General features: G+C 49.8%; 1 protein-coding gene and 2 long non-coding RNA genes across 4 annotated transcripts in view; 1 reads left to right on the top strand and 2 right to left on the bottom strand.

The window, feature by feature from the left end:
* Positions 1 to 14,387, top strand: part of FBXO10 (F-box protein 10) — a 54,982-nt gene extending 40,595 nt beyond the window's left edge. For both annotated transcript variants that reach the window (XM_045469092.1, XM_045469091.1), the window contains 6 exons: positions 4,122 to 4,192; positions 5,940 to 6,092; positions 6,990 to 7,259; positions 8,908 to 9,221; positions 10,362 to 10,543; positions 12,517 to 14,387. In XM_045469092.1, the coding sequence (XP_045325048.1) occupies positions 4,122 to 4,192; positions 5,940 to 6,092; positions 6,990 to 7,259; positions 8,908 to 9,221; positions 10,362 to 10,543; positions 12,517 to 12,691 (1,165 nt within the window). In that variant the 3' untranslated portion in view covers positions 12,692 to 14,387. The remainder of the gene's footprint in view (positions 1 to 4,121; positions 4,193 to 5,939; positions 6,093 to 6,989; positions 7,260 to 8,907; positions 9,222 to 10,361; positions 10,544 to 12,516) is intronic.
* On the bottom strand, positions 4,831 to 8,912 carry LOC123593370. The gene is made up of 3 exons (XR_006710285.1): positions 7,854 to 8,912; positions 6,804 to 7,066; positions 4,831 to 6,336 (listed from the first exon to the last, which is right to left on the bottom strand). It is a non-coding gene; the product is annotated as an uncharacterized LOC123593370 (long non-coding RNA).
* On the bottom strand, positions 10,539 to 14,265 carry LOC123593371. Its single transcript, XR_006710287.1, has 3 exons — positions 14,153 to 14,265; positions 12,560 to 12,917; positions 10,539 to 12,229 (listed from the first exon to the last, which is right to left on the bottom strand). It is a non-coding gene; the product is annotated as an uncharacterized LOC123593371 (long non-coding RNA).
* Positions 14,388 to 14,405: the final 18 nt, after the last annotated feature.

Below are 14,405 nucleotides of genomic sequence, written 5' to 3'. Positions count from 1 at the left end.
TCCTACCAGTTCTACTCAGTAGACGTTACTGAGCACCTCTAATGATGATAACAGAGGAGCACTCTGCTCCCCCAGAGCTCACTCTAGCATGGAAGACATACGTGACCAGAAATAACTCTAAGACAGAGATGGCATAAAGATTTCCACTTGCCTGACAACTCTGTTCGGTTGAAAGCAGCTACCTAAGATGCTGTGTTAAGATCCAGGGGCTGCATCTGGCCTCAGCACAAAAGCGTGCTGTGATGGATCAGCCATGTGAGTTGTTGGGCGAGAAGGGGCAGTGGCATTGCCGGGAGCATGGGGCTGCCATCCCAGCTCTCGAATGGGGCAGGCTGATAAATGCTACCGAAGAGACAACCATTCTACTGGGGGGATGTCGGAAGGCCTCCTTACAAAGGGGCGTTAGAGTTGGACTTTGAACTGTGGGTAGAACATGGACTGTCATGGATATGGGAGTGGGCATTCCTAGTAAAAGAAACAGCATGAACAAAGGCAGCAGAACACAGCAGATTCAGGGGTTGGCTAATAGTCCACTGTGGCTTGAGAACATGTCTGACACAAGTTGTGATGTTGGTATAAAATGTTTTAAATTGGGACTATCCCAGAAAATTGTGGGTCCTGTGGCTGCTGCAGCATGATCTATATCTCCGTGGCAGAGTGGAAGGGGTGATGAGAAGAAAGCTCAGGGCCGGAGGAGGAAGCCTTATGTGGACCCACCTGAGGAAGGTGGCGTTTAAAAATTTTTAAACAGAAGACTCACACAGTTATGTCTTGCTTTAGGAAAATAACTGGAACAAATGTGCAGCAAATATATTCTGAAGTGTTTTTTCCCCTTGATTATTCCAGATGTGCTTTTCCATATTGTTGCATGGCGTTTATCAGTTTTGGAAAGTTTCAGAACATTCCATCTTTTTGGTATTCCATAATTTTTGAACCAGTCCTATTACTGTTAGGCATCTATTTTTTTTTTTTTTAACATTTATTCATCTTTGAGAGACAGAGAGAGAGCATGAGCGGGGAAAGGGCAGAGAGAGGGAGACATCCCTCTTCGGAGAGGGAGACATTTTTCCAAGAATCCGAAGCAGGCTCCAGGCTCTGAGCTGTCAGCACAGAGCCCAACGCGGCTCTCACGAACCGTAAGATCGTGACCTGAGCCGAAGTCAGAGGCTCAACCGACTGAGCCACCCAGGCACCCTAGTTAGGCATCTATTTTTGACTGTTACAGACAGCTTACTGAAAACAGTTAGTGGTCACAGAGTTCTTTCTCCATCTTTTGCATTATTACCTTAAGAGTATGTGTTTATACATATGCGTGCTATAGATTTAACACACATGTAAGTGTTTACTGTCTATGTAAGGGGACAGTGATATAAAAAGCGTGTAAGAACAGTCTCTGCTCCATGGTGTTTACGGTCTCATGCTGGGGATGGACACACAACCATGAGGGAGACTCATCAAAACAAGTGCTTTAATAGGTCTTTGTGTAAGTGACAGAATGACAGAGGAGCCAGCCATAGTTTCAGCTGAGTGAGTCAGGGGAAGAAGGCACGAGTTGTGTGTAAAGGATAGGTAGGATTTTGTGGCCAGGGAGATGGCATTCTGGGCTCAGGGGCAGTGAAATTCCAGGATGTGTCTTGGAAAAATGGTATTAAATGTGGTGCGTCTGCCACAAGAGGCCCAGAAGATTGAGTAGAAGAGCAGCCTATGAAGGCAGGTTGATGCTGGAACACAGAACCTCTGATACCAAGTATGATCTGCAAAATAATGACTCTCCAGATCAATCCACTTCCTAATCCTTGGAACATGCAAATATGTTATCTTTCATGGCAGAAGAGATGTTGAAGATGTGATTAAATTAATAACCTTAAAAAGGGGAGACCATCATGGATTATCCAGGTAGGATCTTCTGTAAATCATAAAGATCCTTAGAGGGAAGCAAGAGAATTAGTCGGGAGGAGGAAATGTGACAGTAGTAAGCAGAGGTCAGAGTGATGAGACTGTAGGCCAAGAAGTATGGGCGACCTGTAGAATCTGGAAAGGACAAGAAATAGATTCTCCATAGACCTTCCAGAAGGAACATAAATCTGCTGCCACCTTGATTTGGTCCTGTAGGACCCATTTTGGACTTCTGACCTCCTAAACAAGAAGGTAGTAAATTTGTGTTAAGGCACTGTGTGTATGATAACTTGTCATAGCAGTCACACACCAAATCTGGGAAGTTTGGACTTTACCCTGTGGGTGCTAGGGAACTGTTGAAGAGTTCTGAGCAAGGACTGTTACAGTCAGATCAGCGTCTTGGTTTTTAAAACAGAATCTCTTTGAGGAGCTCCTCCTGGCTGGCTCTGTCAGTGGAATGTGCGACTCTTGATCTCGGGGTTGTGAGTTTAAGCCCCATGTTGGGTGTAGAGATTACTTAAAATCTTTAAAAACAAAAAACCAGAACCTCTTTGAGAGAATAGGTTGTGTTTTTTTTTCCCTTTATGTTTCTTTGTGATGGAAGGTAGGGATCTGGGGGAGGGTACAGAATGAATTTTGAAATCCCCGAAGTAGCCTGGATAAGGCCATGGCAGTCTTTTTGCCAGTGAGAGTTTTATAACCCTTTGTGTTTCTCTTTTTGCCTTGGCTTCTAGGAAGCACAGGGTTCAAACTGTCTCATCTGCGATAAACATCCTACCATTGGTTCTTGGAACAATGATCTGTCCCCTTTTCCTAAATGTTTTCTGATCCCTCTTTTATCTTTGTTTTGCTCTCCCTGCATACATACACTCTCCAAGTGCCCACGGGTCTCTTCTGGAGGTGAGATTTGTATTAAACTATACCAGCCATGCATTTGCTGCTATGGCACAGCTCTCAGAAATATGGATGCCCTAGCCCAGGGACTATGTCCGACCGTGAATTCTAGAAACCCACAGTAACCATCTGCTGACTGAATTGTAACCAGATCAAAACAGACTCTTTAGATCTGAGGGCAAAAATAGGGATGTCTTTAACAAATGATTTCTCTTGTTCCACTCAAATGCATAGGTAGGTGCAGTTGACATTTGGCTTCCCCAGCATCAACATACTTTGCCGGGTTTTTTCCCCAAAGATGTAAACCATTTGGACCCTGCCCTAGGAGATGGGAAAACTTAGCCAACTCCTACTCAGTAATGTTCTGTTGGATGCCAGGCCCTGAGTTAGGCTCTAAAGAGCTGGGTGAATACTGGACCTAAATCCCTCAGCCACATGGTAGGAAGTAGGAGGGTTGTCTCCTAAGAGAGGAGGCAGGTGCCCTTCCAGGAAGAAAGGAGGTCACAGCATTCCTGTTAGTAAAAATAACAAACAGCAAATGTGTGTCCTCCAGGGATAACCCAATTGTGCTAATGTCCAGGTGTGACTGGCTTTGTTTTAACAGGCAGGAAACTGAGGTGCAGAGACAATGCATGTCCTTAACATGCTCAGGTGTCTGGTGTTTCATTCGCAAGGCCTTTCCATGGCAGTGAGGGCTGCGTGTTTCTCTGAGCAGGAGCATGTTTTCCTGTATCCTCCACATGTGGTTCAGCCAGCCCATGAGGTCTCACATACACATCCTCTGATACTCTCAAAACCCCCTTTTAAAAAATCTGGTTTTCTTTTTTTAAGGCATGTCATTATTTTATGTTGTCTTTCAGGGGATAGGTGATTAACAGAAAATAAGATAAAGAGTAGCTGTTGGATATGAACAGGTATTATAGGCTCATTACAGGCAGAGACTCTGACTCAGCTTTGGGCACAAATCACGCCCAAAGAAGCTTAACACAGCTTCCTAGGAATTCTTGACATGACCAGTTGTGGACTTGTCACCTGTGCCCCACGATGGCATGCGTTTCAAACAGCTTGCATGTGAGCGACAGTCAAGAGAGGCCACAGAAACTCGAGTAGCATTGTGATTGTATGGCATAGTTATTGATTTAGTTCTGGATCAAGTTGTCTGCAAGTTCACTAAAGATTTATAAATGGCTTCTAGGACTGCAGAAATGCTTTATGCCCCTGTGGACTTGCGTTGTTTGGGGAAGGCCACAAAAGAAGGTAGTCACCTTGAGCAGGCATTGGCTTTGACATATGATAGTGGTCTCATCTTACTCTTTTTCCTTGCATTTTAGTGGGAACCACATTTTTAAGGGTCGTGCAGCTGGCATAGCAGTGAACGAGAATGGCAAAGGCCTCATCACAGGTAAGGGTGGGAAATGCCTAGAGCCGTGGCCAACCAGGCAACCAGCAGCTGAGCCAACATCTCTGGCCTTGCCCCTGCCCAGTTCTTTACCTCGACAGCCTGGTCACCTTCTGTCTTCATTGCTGTTCTGTACGCTGGCCATGCCAGCCTCAAGGAGGGCTAACAGGAAGGGAGTGTCTGCTCTTTGCCAGGCCCGCTGCTTACAGGATCTCACTGGAAGGCTCACATAACACTGTCAGAAACATTTATGGCACACAAGCTGAATCCTTCCTCTTGGCTTTTGTATGGGCTTATGCCTGCTCAGGAAACCTATCCCCATTTCCCCTCCACCTGGCCAGCACCTGCCGAGCATATCCTTTGGGTCTCAGCCTAAATGTCACTTCCTCAGGGAAGCCTGCCCGGACCTCCCACTGTACACATAAACACTCGCTGTACCCAGCAGGCATGCTCTGTGGGACGTCTTACTTAATTTCTTAGGGATCTGTGTAAGGTCAGTCTCCTTTAATATAAGGCGGTAAGTTCGCTAAGACAAGGATCAAGTCTGTTTGGTACATCACTGTAGCCTCAGCACGGAGCATAGCCATACCTGGGACATAAAAAGAGGTTGGTCCAGTAAATCCCTCTGACTGAATCCTGCCTTCATTCATCAGATGTTTATTGAACACACAAGGTATGCAGGAGATGGGGATACATCAGTGAACAGAACAGTTCTGTGAATAGCAACCCTTGGGTTCCTGACATTTTAGGGGAAAATAAACATGTACACACACACACACAAGAGGCGTATCTGTGAGTGATAAGTGCTCTAGAGATAATTATATATTATTAACTTTGATATATTTACATAAATGTATATTATGTGTAAATATATAATACGTAAAATGTTATGTTTATATGCAATAATTGAAATAATTTATTGAAATTAATTAAAATATAGTGATAGAGGGACTATGTGGGTATTTAGGATTGTGTGGTCAGGGCAGGCATTTCTGAGAAGGCCAGACCTGGGTGACAGGACAAAGTCTGAGAAAAGAACCGGAATTCTAAGCAGGGCCACCTGTGAAACACAGTTGGCATGCCTGGGGAGCAGGGAGGTTACTGGTGTGACTGGGTGTGGTGAAGGAGGAGCAGGGAGTCACAAGTCAGACAGGGTCACAGAGGCGGGAAGGGGCCAGTCACATAGAGTCTCCTGGGCCATTGCACTCCAGTGTCAGGAAACTGAGAGTCTGCCCAGCCGTAGTATTGGGAATATCAGTATCCCAGCACCAACCCCCTGACTTGTGACTCTTCGGTCCACTCCCAGAGAGGTGGTGGATGAGGAGAGGAAGGCTGTGGCAGTCCAGAGCTGAGCCTGAGAAGGACCAGCTTGTGCCTCCCCAGGCTGGTGGGGGAATGGCTGCATTCTGCCTCAGCCCTCCTAGAAACAGCCCCAGAACAGCCTGCCTGGCCTTGGTCCAGAGACTCTAAAGCCAGTTTATTCTTAGTTGTTGGTCCTTAAGGCCACTGGGTACAGCGGGTATTAGGAATATAAGAGAGCACAAGAAAGATACAAACCTTGCCCTTGAGGAAAGAAGACAGCACTCAAGTCCCTGAAAAGCCAAATACCAAGCAAGATTCAGGATGCTGATTGTTGACAAGGCAAGGCCTGGTGTCCTGGTCCAGAAGGTCCTTTCTCTCAGCTGTCCAAGTCCTCATGGCCAATGTGGGTGGTCCTTGGGTCTTGACCCTCTCTTCTGCCTCTCCATAGAAAATGTCATCCGTGAGAATCAGTGGGGAGGTGTAGACATCCGTCGAGGAGGAGTCCCCGTCCTCAGGAGCAACCTCATCTGCTTCGGCTACTCAGATGGTGTGGTCGTGGGAGACGAAGGCAAAGGACTGATAGAAGGAAACACCATCTATGGTGAGGCGCATGTGCCTGGGGGAACGGGTCTTGGGTCTAGCCCAGCCAGGGAGGCAGGAAGCCCAGATTCCATCCTTAGCTTGTGGGTCCTGAGAAAGTTACAGTCTTCCCTGGGCCTCAAAGACGTCCTGAAGAACAGGTTGATCTCAGGCCACAGCCACACAGTCCCTCTCAGAGTACAAGAGCCTCTCATAAATCACCTTGTAACCCACGGGATCGGTGAAACAGAGAGCTTCATCCCCATCTAAAATCACAAAAGTCAGGAGTTGTGTAAGGACGGAGCCATTTAGGCACTGATGTGGGCATCTGACTCCTCTACCCCTTTCTTTTGATCTAGAGAACTAGAAATAGAATGGGAGAAATAGAATAGTCCTAAAAAAGAAACTGTTCTCGCTCATGCTGTGACTTTGAGCAGAGCCTTACTCTCTGGACCATATCTCTAATTATTGTTATTTACCCCCATTTTAAAGATAAGGAAACTGAGACACACAGGGGTTCAATAACCTGCTGAAGGTCACACAGCTAGGAAGTGATAGGGCTGGCATTCAAACTGAGGCCACCTCCATCTCTATGCAGGAAGGGGTTGGGCTGGGTGAACTCTGAGGACCCTCTGGCAGTGTCACTCTGGGCTTCTGTGCTCTGGAACTGTGGCCTTGACAGTTCTCAGAGCACTTTTACACCCCATGGAAGTATCCTGGTTGTGAGACTGACCTGGTTGTTACCCTCTTGTATGAAGGTGAAGCCTCCAGCCATAAAGTGATTTGTCCAAGGCCATTAGCACGCCAGGGACTCTTGTCTCCCAGGCCAGTGCCATCTTTGCTTCACCTCTTGGGGAGACACTGGGTGTTGCCTCACCCGCTACTCAGTGTCCATGACCAGCCCCTTTCACCATCCCAGCTAATAAGGGCTGTGGTGTGTGGATGATGTCGTCCAGCCTGCCCCACGTCACCAGCAACCACGTCAGCTACAATGGCCTGTATGGAGTGGCAGTGTTTAGTCAGAAGGAGGGTTCTGGTGAGTTCCCTGGAGGTCACGGGGCCCAAGAGAACTTCAGCGAGGATGGGGACGCCATCCTTTGGGAGACAGAGCTGGAGAAGGACGATGACCCACTGCGCCGGCCCATCGCCATAGCTCTCGTGGAGTCCAACAGTATTAATCACAACGGAGGTGAGTATCCCCTGCTCCAGAGCCTTCCGTCCTCACACTGTCTTAAGGACCCTTCCCACTTGGTTGGCTACTGCTTTTGGCCACTTACCCAGTATCCCGGACCTCTGGCCATCACCTTCCCTGAACTTAAATCCATCTTTCCTGCCCCCCTGTCTCACCTTGCTCATGCTGTTTCTCTTCCCTGAAATCTCCTTTCCCCCATCCACACATCCCAAACAACTTGAAGTTCAAGGCCCACTGTGAATGCACCCTTACCCTCTCACCCCACTGGCACTTCCTGGGGTCCTGGGACTGGATATGTTTCTGTGGCTGTTTTGTCAACTCTGACAGGCTATGAACTTGAGGCACGGAGCTGAATCCCAGTCTGTCGGCACCCCTGCCCCAGCAGATCCCACATCCCACACCCGGCATATACATTTCCAATCTGAGACACATTCCCCACATCTTAACATCTAATAATGTGCATTTCCAATTGATGGCATATCGTGGTTTAATTGGCAATTTTTCTTTCTTATACAGAGATAAGAGTGGGTTTTAAATCCGCAGGTTATCTTAAATTTGGAAAGAAAAAAAAAAAAAAAAAAAACAACTTACAGAGTTGATCTAACTCCAGGGCTCCCAAACCTGAAGGATGATTAGAGCCACGGTAGAGGGCTGATGAAGGAAGTCTTGTTAAAAGAAGGCTCTTGGACACTAGCGAGCTCTTGTCCCGGGGAAGGCAGAGGGCAGGGAGAGTGGGAGCCAGCAGAAGATGAGTTCTGTCCACTCCTAGTTCAGGGCTTTCTCCACATGGCCATGCTGTCCAGTAGGACAGGCAAAGCCACATAAATTCACGGATACTTGATTTATATTTGCTCTTCTCCACCAGGCAGAAGCAACAGGCAGGTGGCACGAGAGGTTGGAATTTGCAGACTCCCATGTGACCCCTGGTGTCATCCTCCCCACAACCTCCTGCTGATGCCTCTTGCTCTTGTGGGTGGATATCACCACTGGGGAGTCCTCCTCCTCTTCACCTCCAGGTCCCCCTGCCATGCTGTCTCTTTTTGACCAAGCCATGTGGCTCTAAGTCTGCTGATTTTGTGGGGTTTTTTTCTATAACCATGTAGTGTCTCTAAGCATATACAACCCCAAACATCATTTTCTTTCCCAAATTTCGAACATTTTAGATACTTAGCTTAATAAAATTACAGAATTTCCCTTGTAAAGAAAATTTCCCAAAACAATAGGGAGGCAGATGCCATCTCAGTACAAGAAGAGAAACATGCAGAACAGCTGTCCAGCAGGTGGACCTGTCTGGAGGGGGAACAGGCAGCCTTAAGCAGGGAGTGAGCGCCCCATCACAGATGACAATATCGTAGGAGCAGGCGAGCACAAGAGAGCCGCATGGGCAGCTGAGCCAAAGCAGCCTTCATCACCTTTTCCTGTTTACTGAGGACTTAGTTCAGAAGGAACAGAATTTCCCTGATGCTCCAAGGTTTCTTCCTGCTGGGTTTGTCATCCATCCTGAAAGATGTGACTCCCAAGGGCTGGTTCCGAGTGTTGCTGCCTCTTCTGCCCCACCTCTCTCCCGGGATGCACAATTCCACCAGGGTTTTTCCTGACTGCCGTTGTCAGGACTGACCCTGCTCCCTAATCCCTCCACCCACAGCCTCAGGACTGTACGTCCAGAGCAGCGAGGCGCTGCACGTCCTCACCAACGTGATCCATGCTAACGGAGACAGAGGCATCACTGTAGCCCAGAGCAGCCAGCTCACCCGCGTGGCCAGCAACAGCATCTCCTGCAACCGGCAGAGTGGGGTCAAGGTCGAGGCCCAGTGCAAGGTGGAGCTCCGGGGCAACGGTATCTATGACAACAGAGGCCATGGCATCATCACCAAGGGCGACAGCACCGTGGTCATCGAAAATGACATCATTGGCAACCGGGGCAGTGGGCTGCAGCTGTTGCCCAGGTCCGACACAAAGGTGTGTGTGTGTGTGTGTGTGTGTGTGTGTGTGTGTGTGTGCGTGCGCTGCATGTGCCAGCACAGGGCCCAGCCCTAGGACAGCCCTTGCACCCTCTCTACTGAGAAGCCCGAGGCACCTGCCACTGCAAGGGACATCATTCCTCCTGTGCAAACCCAGCCTGGTAGACACAGGTGGGGCTTCACACAGGAAGGGGGACAATGTGAACTGACCCTGAAGAATGGACAGGAGATAACCAGCAGAGAACTAGGATGGGGGTGTGTCTAGGGGTATCTTTGTGGTCTCCAGGTCCAGCTCAGGGCTATTTCAGCCCCTCCCCCTAACAGAACAATCTCCCACAGGACCTAGTATGCACTGGGTGCTTCATGAGGGGGGCCTGCGTGCACACTGTTCCCTGCGTCCCTGCGGTACCCTCCCCCTTGTCTGCCTCAGTCCCACAGCTGGGCTGTCACTTTCTCAGGAAGCCTTCCCTGACCCCCCAGCCTGTCTGAGGTACCCCTTGTCTGGACACCGGAGGTGCTATTGTTTCCCACCTCCCCCCCACCCCCACCTCACACAGCACTTCCTATATGTTCCTCTGCCTCTTTGTTCCCCTCCCCCCAGAGATGAGCTCTGAGCTCCCTTTTTATGCAAAGCACTGCACTGGGTGCCAAACTGACCCAGTCCCCACACTTGAGAAATTACCATCCCGAGGCCTCTTTTTGGCTCTGCAGCTTCATGAGTAGTGACTCCGGCAAGGAGTAAAGAATTTCCTGGGCTCTGCATCTGGGCACTGTGGAAGCAGAGGAAGGGAGCAGGGACATGCTCCTGCCTCAGTCGAGGTGCCAGTGGTCCTTGCCACTGGTACAGTCTCTCCTCTCTGCCAGGCCTTTGTACGTTGTTCCTTCTTCCTGGAGCAGCCATTCCCTGCTCTGCACCTGGTAAACTTCTACCACTTACCCATCACCTCCTTCGGGAAGCCTTCCCTGGTTCTCCTACCTGATCTCAATATCCCTTCCCTGAGCTCCCATGGCTCAATGCTGACCTACCTTAGCAGTCAGTGTCTTACCCCTCAGGTTTATAACTGGTATTTCACTTCCCTGGCTCGCCAACCAGTCTGGGAATCCCCAGGGTGTGACAAGCTCTGGCTGTCTCTCCCAGGTGATAAAGAACCGGATCCATTCATTCCGGGCCTACGGCATTGCAGTGCGGGGCCGCGCCAAGGCCCTGGTGCAGGAGAACATCATCTTCCAGGGCAAGACCAGCAAGACGATCTTTCAGCAGATCTCAAACAACCGAGAATGTATCATGCAAAACAACAAGTTCTTGGTGTTCAAGAAAAAGTAAGTGTCTGGGATCTGCCTAAACCAATCTTCTAGAACCACAGGGAGGCGACTAGAGAAGCCAGGCCCAGTGATGCTGGCTGTCCTTGCTCCCTGCAGTCCTGCCAGCTTCTGGCTCTGGTCAGATAAAGGCCCGTGCTTCGACTTTAGTCAGGCCGGTGCTGAGGACCTGCATCTGCCTCCTTGGGAGAGAACAGGCTTTAAGAGTCAGGGGGGTGTGATTTTAAATCTCAGCTCTGCCAGTTTCTTGCGCAAGGCACTCAACACCTTGAGTCTTAGTAAAATCCAGTTAACAAGGTCTGCTTTGTAGCACCAATTTAAGATACAGTCAAATCATGCGACCTAGCACAAGATCTGAGGTATTACAAAGACGTTCATTGCTGCTGCTGTCACTTATTTATGATACCTCTGCCTCTGTGTACAACTGCGTCACACTTATCTTCCCTGAACCTCCCTGTCCCTCCCTGCTCCCCATTTCAGTGACCTCACCCTCTGATCTATCCTGGCAGCAAAACCTCTGTGACCGATTTCTCCCTAACATCAGAGTTCAGTCAGTCATTACTAGGTCCTCTTGATTCCGCTTCTGAAATGTGCCTGTATCTGGCACCTTTTCTCCCCAACTGCCATCACCCCTGCTCACATCTCAGCACCCTTCACCCTGACCTCTGGCCCCTGTTGCCAAGGTGCTGTTCTGCTGGTGAATGGATGGACTCTGTTCTGCTTGGTTGGTGCTTTGCTACACTGGTTATACAGGTAATAACTGTTATACCACCGCTGCCACATTCCTCTCACACTGGTGACAGCCCTGGCTGCCAGATGCATCCGTCTAAATCAGCTCTGCTCATGTCACAGCCCTGGTCAGAAACCTTTGATGGGTCCCCTTTTCCTGTAGTAATGATCTCTATTCCTTTTTTAATTCTACACATGCTCAGCAAAAATATTGAGGAAACCTCATATATGTTTTATACAGTCATAACTTATAAAAAAAAAGTAGGAATTCTAATCTTTTCTGGACAGAAAAGCAGATATGATCCCAGCAGATCATATCGTGGACTCCCTGGGGTCTGCTTCCTCCTGTCCCTTTGGAGATCCCAGGATACAGATAGCACAGACCTGGCAGCCTGCATCATCCACCATGCACTGTTGAGTCCTGATTTTCCTGTCCAAGCTTGCTGTCTGCTGCCAGACTCAAATGCTGGCAAATCTTTGAACACAGTAGCTAGCTCCTCACCATCCACACCTTTACAGTCCTACTCATTGTTACAGAATCACCATAAAAATGCACAGAATATATGGTTACTGGCTTAAGCAACTTAGGATTTGGGGTAAGAGGTGGTCCCTTGTAACTCAAATGACAGCCCCGACCAAAGCTTTCCCTGACCCTTCAAAATCTCTGTAAGAGCCTGAGGGACTGGAAACCTACCCATTCCTGTCCCCTATAGCAGTTTCCAAAATGTCATTTAAGGAAATCGCATGGTATGTAGTCTTTGGAGCCTGGCTGCTCTCACTTAGCCTAATGCACCTGAGATTTGTCCGTGGTGTCACATGTTCATTCTTTTTGTTGCCAAGTGGCGTTCCGTTGTATGGGTGGACCACACTGTTTATCCATTTGTCAGCTGAAGGGTATGTAGTTCCTAATTTTAGGTGATTATGACTAAAGCTTCTGTATACACGCAGGTCATACACCTAGGAGGGAAATAGAAAAAGTCACTGACCTTCTCCAGAGCCTTATAGAGATGGGGAAGTTGAGGCTTACTTGTCCAAGGTTACATGCAGAGCTGGAACTAGAATGCAGGACTTTTGCCCCCTAGCTTCCCACACATCCCACCTCCTTGAGCTATCACTGATTTGGGGGCAGAACCGACACCCAGATTTTGAACACCTGGATCTCGAGCCTAAGGTGAGATGGTGTGGGGCATTCAGCAAATGCTCCAGACTCTCACAGTTCACGGACTGTCGTTTTGCACCTCTAGGTCTGATACGTGGCGCCTGGTGAACCCACCAGCACGGCCTCACCTTGAAAGTTCTCTCCGAGGCCCCTCTACAGCCCACAGTGGACAGAAGGTGACGGCCATGGCGACCAGGATCACTGCCCGCGTGGAAGGTGGTTACCACAGCAATCGTAGCGTCTTCTGCACCATTCTGTAAGGAAGGGGAGCCGCGGCGTGGGGCGGCTGAGGGCGGTGCAAAGACTCCAGGAGCAACAACCCCATACCCAAGCTCAGGCTCGGGCTCTGATGGGTGTTCAGCCGAGCTAGGAGGTCAAGGCAGCATCGGGATGAAAGCAGCAGCAGCAGCTGAGGGGCTCCAGGCCTCTCTCAGTCCTCCTACTCACTGCACCCTGGAGAAAACAGACTTCCGGGCTTCCTGGGGACTAAGAAAAGAAACAGATTGGTGGGTTTCCTGTCACTCAAGCTCTTATAGAAGTTATGAAGAGTTGGGGAAAAATGATACTAAAGCTTTGGTCAGGTCTCTCTGAATGACAGGGAAGTGTTGTTTTACACACACCAAACCCAGACTCTTGTCAGGGAAGAGCATTTACTCCTAAGGGAGGAGGTGATTCTAGTAAGGTGGAAAGAGATAGCTGCCCCAGAATTTTCCCCTTTCCTGGACCTCTCTCGATCCCTACAAGCACATGGCCACACGCTCCTGGCTATCTGCAGAGGCTGGAGGAGTTGAGCTTGGTTCCCTTCAACTTGAACATGAACTGTGAGGGGGACAGGAAGCCCTCTGGAAAGGCTGCCCTACGATGACAAGGGACTTGCTGAAAAGAGGAAGGCCGTGTGGAGAAGTCCTCCTTTCAGCGGCCCAGGTGCCCGGCTGGGTGGGGCAGGGATGCACGAGACCCCACTCTGCCCTCAGGGAGCTCCCAAACTCAGGAGGATACTGGCTCGAGGCCCTGCGTGTACCCACACCAGCCGCCCTCCTGGGCACCGGACTGGTGGAGATGGAGGTGCCCAGGGCCCCTTGTCTGTGTCCATGTTCTCTCATGGATGACTGCCTGCCTTTACTGACCCTACCACGGTTCCCCACTCTGTGCCTTGGCTCATGCTCTTTCCTCTTCTTGGCATGCCCTTCTCACCATCTGCACTTGTCCACACCCCACCTAGTCTTCGGGGGTTTAGCTGAGACACTGCCTTCTCCGCAGAGCTCCCCTCCCTGCAGTGACAGCGCCTTCCGCCCTTCCCGCTCTGAGGCTCCACCGCCCTTTCTCTGCCCCCTCTCAGGTATGGAGCACTTGCTGCCTTGCTTTGGAGTTTTCTAGGCCCCTGCCTGTGAGCTCCCTGAGGGCAGGACCTGGCCTCAGTCTGTTCCCAGTTCCCAACCCAGGGTTGCCGTGGGGTCAGTAGCCTGAGGGAGGGGAGGAAGGGCCTCCTAAAGGGCTTTACTGAACTGTACTGTGAACGTGTCAAGGTCCCAGAGCCAGGTGGGCTCAGATCCCACCTGCTTGAGGACAGGGGCTGAATGCAGCACTGAGCAGCTCAGCCTGGACAACCCCCTCCCACTCGGCCTTTCATGTGGGGCCTTCGCCAGCCTATAGGGGGTGCTGTGGTACACTTTGCCACTCGCTTCCCAGGCTGGTTCCACCGGGCCCTCGGTGCTGCTCACCTGGGTGGGGTGGAGGGGTAGCTGGAGATGGTAGTGGCTGGCTTCTCCCCGAGGACTTTGGGCACAAGACACGGGCCCCTCCTGTCCCCAGCACTGTCCTTTGCACTTCTCTGGTGGCCCCAATGTGAGTCGCTGTACAAAATGCTGCCTTTATTACTTTGTAATGACTTTTCTGTGAACCAAATGCTTATGAAAAATCTCTGCAACCAAAATAAAGTTTTATATTTTAAAAGAAGCCCTTTCGGGGGACTTG

Source organism: Leopardus geoffroyi, chromosome D4, assembly GCF_018350155.1.
Source record: "Leopardus geoffroyi isolate Oge1 chromosome D4, O.geoffroyi_Oge1_pat1.0, whole genome shotgun sequence".
Lineage (NCBI taxonomy): Eukaryota > Metazoa > Chordata > Mammalia > Carnivora > Felidae > Leopardus > Leopardus geoffroyi.
The sequence above is the reverse complement of the archived record's forward strand: the minus strand, read 5'-3'. Positions and strand labels throughout refer to the sequence as shown.